Consider the following 9066-nt stretch of genomic DNA (forward strand, 5'->3'; position numbering starts at 1 on the left):
GTCAAAAAATGGAAGATTTCTCATCTGTTTTGCTGAAGACCTCCTAATTCTCTGTAAAGGTGATATGAAATCTATCTCCCTTATAAATGTAAGACTAGGAGTTAGGTAACCCTGTTGTTGAGGTAAACTATGCCTTAATATGAACATGTATGTATGTTGATAATGTAAGTTTTGAAGAACAAATGCCCGAAGGCTATTTCCATATAGTGCAACTTTTTTCACAGTTTACAAGGAAACTTAAGAAAAAGCAAAGCCCTTATAAAACGTTGTATTCAAAAAGCATGGTATGAGACTTTTTTTTTTGTAGTTGCTAGAACCAGATGGCCTTGGCATCCATGAGCATTTGTTTGAGAGACCCATCAACATGAAGGGATATGATATCCTTCGCTGAGCCTACATACTTTCCCCTATAAACACAGCTGGGACTGAGGGATTACATCCTAGCCCTCGTAGAGCATACTCCATATCCTTCCCATTGGCAACTTGGTCAAGCTCATGAATTGCAGGGCTGGCTCCAAGCTCATAGAAGAGTTGTTTGATGCTATGGCACATGCAACATGAGCTCTTGGTGAATATCACAGCAGCTTTCTTTGATGCCAAATCTTTTACTCTATCCATCTCAATAAGCTTCGCTTGCTTTGACAAAGATATCGAAAAACTGCTATATGAAAAGTAGAAAAATAAGTTGCAATGCAGCTGAGGGACCTCAAATTGAAAGCTAAAGGTTTTGGGAAAAGCTATGCAAGTGAGAGCTTATTTTGTGTACTGAGGCTTAGTTATGGATACTGAGATTTCACGACCCTTATTTATATAGGCTCCTGAGGCCAAATGGATTGCATTGTTTAATCCAAAAAACTGAAAACCAGCTTAAGACAATTTACATATATAAAAAAGAGGAAGTTCTTTCAGATATTTGTTTAGATAAGACCAACTATGATTTGGTTGATAGAGACCTTATGTGCTATAAACAAGTCGCATGTAGTATCACACTGTAATGATAATTGAAATCTCCTGGAATGTCTGTAGGATCGAAAAGTTTTGGAATAAATGATCTATAGACTGTTACACAACAGCTTTCGGCCCTGCTTGGCAGCATCATTTATGAAATTATTATTATTAAAATGGAAAAAGGGTGACAAGAAGAATTCTTTTGATAGAAGACACCATTATTATCCTCCAAAATGGAAGGGAATTGAATACTTAGCAATGGTTATTGGGGAAATTCATGGATCTAAAAGCTATCACATTCATTTTTTTTTATTATATGCAAATAGATAAATCATATCGCATCATGGCATCACAACCATAACAGTACTAGGTGCCTTGGTCATTGAAATTTCACTACCTTTTGAGACTTTCCCAGATCATTTTCAAGTTCAAAAACCAGAGAATTTGACTTATTTTCATGGCATGATCATCATGAAGTCTGTGAAATTAATTCATTTCCTAGCTTTTCCATTAATGTTGTATTTTGGAACCCATAATTTTAGGTTGGGATGTAATATTTTTTATTATCTGTCAAGGTAGAATCATTCAGCTGATGTGGAGACAGATAAGAATTTAGTTTATCCAAATTCCATTACCACTTTCTGTGCAATATTGGTCCCCGCATCAACTTCAATGGAATTGGATATCATGTAACTGGATAAGAAGATCAGGAAATTGGCAGGCAGGTAGCAGAAGAACATGATCGATTAGAATGTAATACCAATACTTTCTCAGGATCACGCAATCACGAACATCATTTATTTAACTCTAATCCTTGTTCTATTTTATTTCGATATTTGTTTTTTAATTATATTTCTGGGTCCTTCAAGAATCATGCATATATACTAGGAGTGTCAAATCGTGTTACCTGATCGTATTTGTGTCGTGTCAAAACATGTATATTATACTATATAGGTCAATCCCAACTTGACTCGTTAAGCTTATCGTGTCAAGATCTCAAACCCTAACATAACTCATTAACATAACGGGTCGTGTCGTGTCAACCCGTTTTGACCCGTTTATGTAAATAGATTGAATAGACCCAAAATTAACTCCATTGATCTAGTTAAGTTTAGCATAATTTTATATAAATGTTAAAATCACAATATCTATAAAAAATATAAAACTAACTACAAGTCCAAAATTACAATCTAAACAATAAAAATATCGAAATTAAAATCTCAAAAATTTTATTTTTTAGGTATAAGGGTATAATTGTAACTTTAACTTTCTTAACGGGTCATAACGGGTTGACCCGTTATCAACCCGTTAAGACACGATCCGTTTTGACCTGAATCCGTTAAGGCTAAACCCTAACTCTCTTTTATTGTGTCGTGTTCGTGTTAAGTTAACGGATCGTATCACATATTGCCACCCCTAATATATACTCATGAATATCAGTTTTTTTATAGGTAGAAGAACTTTAAGAGTGTGTTTGGTTGTTATCTGTTAAACCCAACTAAACTCATCTCACACTAATCATTGATGAGATCTACTACTTTTTTAATTTCTCATAAAAAATTTGAACTCATCTCAACCTACTTCATACATTTCAACTTAAAAAGTTAAACATATCTCAATGTGAGCCACAAAATACTACTTTCACAAGTCAACTCAACTCATCTTAAGATTCAAACGCAGCCTAAATATCCGTTAGCCATATTTTGACTAAACGGCAACACATAATATATAAACTCCAACAACAATAAAGAAGAAGATAAAATAAAAGCATGCAGAATCATATAGAGCTTTTGCTTGGCTCTTTCACCAGACAAATCTATGCATCTTCCTTTTTGTTCTGCATGATCTTTGATATGCAAGAATCCTTGTAACTAAAGTTGAGAATCTGCCACGCCCTCATCACATTTATTTATTCACGTCAATATATAATAATATTACTATACCCAGAAGCATGAGTGACATGCATGGCCATTATATATACATCTTGTATGATCGAAATTTAGCTATAGATCATATATGGCCAATAGCATATATACATGCATTTTGATGATATGTCATGCATGATGATCATCTAGCGTCATTTGGTCCATAGCAAAATGTCGCATTAGATGTACAAGAATCTTACCTGTTACAGTTAGGAGGATACGTGGGCCGTGGACACTGGAGAGGGAGGAATGTCAACTTTTGAGAGAGTGGAGAGGAGATGATCGACATGGACTCCATTGATTTTGAAATTGAATCTCTTTCGCATGTGGGTCAAACTCTTGCTCAATAAGTATGACTCAACACGTGAAATATTTAATTAATTAAATAGAGTAAAAAGTAGAGTTAAGATTCAAATTCAGGATCTTGACTCTGATATTATGATGTAAAATCATCGTTTATTTCAAAAGATTAAGTCGATAAATTTTATTATTTATTTTATAAATAAAGAATTGAAGAGAACGTACGGGCCGGTGGGTGCCCAACACAAAATTCTATTACAGAAGACTCATTAGTGTAACAATAATATAAATACATAGGGCGCCAAATTAAACAGCAGCCTTACACTCAACATTATTTGTTTTTATTTTGGGATAGACTTATTTTATTGGGCTGATGGACTATCCATTAGGATGGAAAAGGTAATCCTTTAGGTCGGGAATTTCATTTTGCATTTTCAAATTCTTGCCATTTTTAAATTATTTATATTTTGGCTTAACACTCCCTTTCATACGAGTCAGAGTCTCTCCATAAATGGGTCTAATATGTATAGGGTTTTGGCATGATGTCATATATTGATTTCTTTCATAATCTATCTAATGGTTCCTCTTGGTACTAAGTGTCTAATACTATTCATCAAGTGTGGCTAAAATCTTGCTAAGTATCCAAATAAAACTTATTTAACCTAATTTGGATATTCTACACTATGATTTTGAAAATATTGTACTAGGTACTACTATTGAGATTACCATTCACTTCGAGAAAGTGAATAATAAAATTTGCACGGAAAAACCCTAAATATACATACTAAACTAATTGTGTAATTCGTTTATCGAAATTCAACCCCGAAGTGCCTCGAAATAAACAAAACGTGTTTTCGAACAAGCGTTTCGTCCGAAAATTAAAAATGAGATTATTGCGCCATAAAATACTAAATAATCAAATGAGTCTAATGACACAGACCATATCGCATTTTGACACTTCTAACTATCTCAAATAAAAAAAATGCTCTTCTGGCATCACAGTGAGTGGCAACACTGACTATGCTGACAGACTAAAACCTACGCGATTAGTCAATTCGTGAAAACTCCATAATTTTCACGAGATTCCTAAAGCTTAAGGAAATTCTACCATTGAATTTCCAGTGAGTTATTACATGTCATGTTATCAGTCATTCAATTTCATGTCACGTCATATCTCAAGTACAGAGTGTCTCGAAACAGTATTTTTCACATCAGTCAAGTCTTTTACTTTTGTCACAACCCTAAGTGTTAGGATGAGCTAATATCCTAGTGAAACTCTATTGTTCACGCTAGAGTGTTAAATTGGTGTGAAATTTTCTGGATCGACAAAATATTGTCAACAGATTTCAAATAAAACCTAATTAACTAGTCACTGGAACTAAACCAGGCACCAACGCCGATGGTGCTACCTACATTTCAATTTCATGTTATACGTATTGGTGAGGGTGCAAATACCAGTCACGAGATACATACATTGCGTTTCTCATAGCAGGTGCAGATACATGTGAACTGATACATATATTAATGCACTCATAGATGGTGCAAATACCTGTGATGTGATGCGGTATCGGCAAGGGCACACGGCTTTAGGGGACCGTTGTAGCACCCATAGTTCACATTTATTAATTAAGTTATTAGTGACCAAGATTCTAAGTTCATGTTCAGTATTAATTTCATGTTCAGTTTCAAGTTCAACTTCATGTCAGTCTCAAATCAGGTTATTTCATGTTCAAGTTCAAGACATGTTATGTCATGTTCAATTTCAAGTTCACGTCAATTCAATTCAAGTCATGTCAATACATGTCATGCTATTTTCAAGTCATGTCAAATTACTCATGTTCACGCTTTGCATTCATATTTTTACTGTTATACATGTATCTTTAACTATCAATTTAAATTATTTGTTAACTTTTTTGGATTTGTAATCAAATATCATTTGGTAGTCTCAACTACCATTCCAACTGGAATGGTAGATCATGTGTCAAGATCAAGAGGCGCAACAGAGGATAATGGACTGGAGATGGTCTATTAGACAAGATGGCATGACACAAAGCCTATCGCTTCGATGCTCCATTTTATTGATAGTATTATAGCATCCTTGATCTACCATTCCAATCATGTGTCAAGATCAAGAGGCGCAACGGAGGATGACCGACTGAAGATGGTCAATTAGACAAGACGGCACGACACAGAGCCTATCGCTTCAATGCTCCATTTTATTGATAGTATTATAACGTCCTTAACCAAGTTGCGCGAGCTACTTGATAGATTAGCCTAGTAGTTACCTTAGTATCTGGATATACTTAAGGAGCTCTGCCTCCAATACTATTATTTTTACAGATATTTTGGACTGACATTGTAAACTGAAAGCTTATTATCTTCAATTTTTCGAATATGTTTTATGTTTGGGACATAACACGTCTGGTGCATAGTATTGCTTAAAGAAAAAAAAAAAGTATATGCTGCAAATACTGCATATTTTTTTTTATGCATGTTAGGTGCATTGCATCTTTAATTGTCATAAACAGGGACATGTAACCTTGTATTACATGTTCCAACGTTTCAGAGTTCATTCAATCTCAAGCGAAATATGGAGGCGTCAAATAGAAAATCCATAATTATATTATCCTGTTAATGTGATTTTGTTGAAGCAAACAAAAAAGATTGAAACTGCTTTGTTTCTAGCAGGTTGCTTTTTTGGGATTCTCACTGTGAATTGCTAAAATGTATGTATCACTAACTAGTTAATTGCCTGGTAAAATTAAGAAACAATCGCTTGAGTCTTATGCCTGGAAAAACTAAGATCTTACCATTGCCATGCAAAAATTGAACCAAATGGAAATTGATTCTTTTTATAGGATACACAATGATTGACAAGGGTTCAAAACGTGTGATTGAATAAGCATATGTAAATAGAATAGAGTAAGTTCTAAGATGATTGCATATGTGAGGCAAAATCCATCTCCATTCCCAGGTTTCCTATGACATAAACTAGTTCAAGTACGAGTAATTTGTACTTCTACAGCGTTTCATATACCTTGGACCTATGTTGTCAATAGTTTTAAATGCCTTTTAAATGTCAAGTATCACAAGGAGATTCAGAGCTTGGAGGAAGTGGAGACGAGATACAAGGAACGATAGCTTTCTTATCCATGCCCTTCTATTCAATTAGTGGGAAACGACAGAGTTTATTTTATTCAATACTGTATGAACAATTGACATTATTAAAGACAGTCAAATATCCTATAGTACGTTAGGAAATCTTGAGAAAGAAGCTGGCCAAAAGAATCTATTTAACTCTATAAAAGCATAGTTCTAAATTGCTTGCATGGCATTCCTACCGCAAAACTCGATATTGCAATACATGTAATGCATTTTAAATGACACCTTCTGTTTGCACTTGAATGACACCGAAAAAATAGCTACATGCCATGTTTATTTGCATTTGATATGACACCGAAAAAGGTGCAAAAAAATAGGAAGAAAAAATAACTGACATTTTTTCTGAAATAAATGCACAAAAAAATGAAAGAATTTTAAATCACACCTTTTATTTGCACTTGAATGACACCTAGAAAAGGAAAAACTATCCGCTTGCCATGTTTGACATGGCGCTGAAAAAGGTGCAAGCAAATAATGAAAAAATAATCGACATATTTTCTGAAAAACTACCATAACACGTTTGAGATAGCAAGCTGTTTATTTTCATTTGCAGTTGAGATAGCATCGAAAAAAGGACAAGATCAGGTAAAAGTACAAAATGTCAAGTAGTGCAAAATGAAATTGCAGAACCAAACGTCAAGTGGTGCAAAAGGAAATATATAACAACGGATTCCTAAAGACTGTTTGAATGACTTATTCATGTTTAAAACACGTACTCTTTATATTCACTTATTTCATTTTCAATCCTTTTTTTTTTGTTCACTCTCCAATAAAGACGGTGTTCTTAATCACTCTAACGGGCTTGGTCACAAAAGTCCCTTTTTCTTGTAGTGTCAGTTTGTTAAAGTAAATCTGTACCACATATGAAGGTTCTTAGACGTTCGTTCAGAGCGAATTCTTTTCAATTGGTACACAATTTCTCTCTCTTTTTTTTCTTTTTTTATCTATAAAACTAAAGTGAAAAACGTCTACAATTAGTGTATGTTTTATTGGATTAGATTCATAGATTTATACGCTTCTTTAGACCCTTCTAACTTGAGAGATAGGTACGTACAACACTTTATCCACTGTTCTTATTTCTTACAAAAATCGAGAAATTAAATGAAAAAATGTTTACGATGGTTTAAAACATAGTACAAATTTCAAAATATTGTTCAAGATGGTCGCAAAAATGTAAAGAAAAATAATTTAAGAGCTTTGAAAAATTGCTCTCCACGTGAAAAGAAAAAAAAATGTTTAAAATGGGTTAAAACATAATAAAAATTACAAAACACCATTTAAATTTGTTGAAAAATATTTTAACAGTTGTTAAGAAATCAAGAGTAGTGTGTATACGTGAAACGCAAAAGGTTAAAAATGTTTTCCAAAAGAAGTAAGAAAAAAAATGAAATGAAGAAACCATTAGTGGAAAAAATAGATTTTATGTTATTATGATCTGTGAATTTAGATTTGATATATTCCATCAATATTAATTTATTTATATTTATATAATATATAGTTCTTAACTTTCAAGAAACTCGGAAAAAAAAAAAGCAGAGCACAATCGGTGCAAAAGGAACCAAGAGGTGTAAAAGAAAATCGAATAACCAAAAGCCAAGTTCAAACTTGGCTCCTTGGCATTCCTTCCACAAAAATTGGCAAAACAAACAATTGATTTACACTTGAGATGAACCGAAAAGGGAAAATAAAATTAGGAATAAATAACCAATCAGAACACATTGGAAACGACCAAACCGTTTATTCTAATTGGCGGTTAAGATGGCACAGAAAAAGGACAACAAAAACAGAAAAAAGTGCAAAATGTATCGACATTGTAACACCCCACTCCCTAGGGTTAAAAACAAAGTTACTTTTAGAAATTTTCGGAGAACTAAAGTGTTATTACTGAATTTTGAATTAAAAATATTTTTTTTTATTCTGAAATAAGCACCATATACAAAGATTTTATAAATAAAATATTTTTTTATTAAAATACTGAGATTATAAAAGAGAGTGTGCGGACACCTTTATTAAAATTTCTCAAAATTCGTGCCATAAAAATCATAACTTAAAATCTCTATAAATGATCTAGGCCATTGTCACACCTCTTTAGACTAAGTCTCGTCCTGCAGCTCAATCATCATAATTATCCTGACCTTGGGTGATTTAAAAATATAAAAATAAATTAAATTGAGTCAATGAATCAGTAAAAAACCATCATAACGTAAACATACTTAACATAAGATTTTTCATAAAATATTTCATATTGAGAACTTAAAATTATGACTGATCATACTAATGTTTATGCTATGCATAACTAATTTATCTGAATTAACTGACTGATCTGATTTATCTGACTGATCCGACTTAACTTTGTGTACAAGGTTGTACACTAACTTCCAATCCGATTTAGTTGGCCAACACACTTAACCATGTGTGCAAGGCTGTACACTAACTTCTCCTACTGCAGCAAAGGAAGCCGATTGTGCAGTACTCTGACGTACTACGGTGGGCCATTCAGATTCATTGGTACCATGCATTTGAATGACCATTTGATTAATTGTTATGAGCTTACCTTACACTTGATCTTATGAAAGCTTATGTGTCTTATACAACATGAAATGTATGAGATGCATATTACATACATAATTATAATATGCAGAATGAAACATGATGAATGACATACTTGCAAATATCATGACATACGTAAACATTGGCTTTGAAAGAACTGGCTTTAATAATAATATATATA

At 33.2% G+C, this 9066-nt stretch overlaps 1 protein-coding gene across 1 annotated transcript; it reads right to left on the reverse strand.

Moving 5' to 3' along the window:
* Positions 1–196: 196 nt before the first annotated feature.
* Positions 197–790, reverse strand: LOC121259292 (glutaredoxin-C11-like). Its single transcript, XM_041160826.1, is given in 2 exon segments — positions 197–408; positions 411–790. Coding segments are annotated over 2 exon segments (306 nt in total). The 5' UTR covers positions 619–790; the 3' UTR covers positions 197–310.
* Between the last annotated feature and the right edge of the window lie 8276 nt (positions 791–9066).

The sequence above is a fragment of the Juglans microcarpa x Juglans regia genome, chromosome 4D, assembly GCF_004785595.1.
Source record: "Juglans microcarpa x Juglans regia isolate MS1-56 chromosome 4D, Jm3101_v1.0, whole genome shotgun sequence".
Lineage (NCBI taxonomy): Eukaryota > Viridiplantae > Streptophyta > Magnoliopsida > Fagales > Juglandaceae > Juglans > Juglans microcarpa x Juglans regia.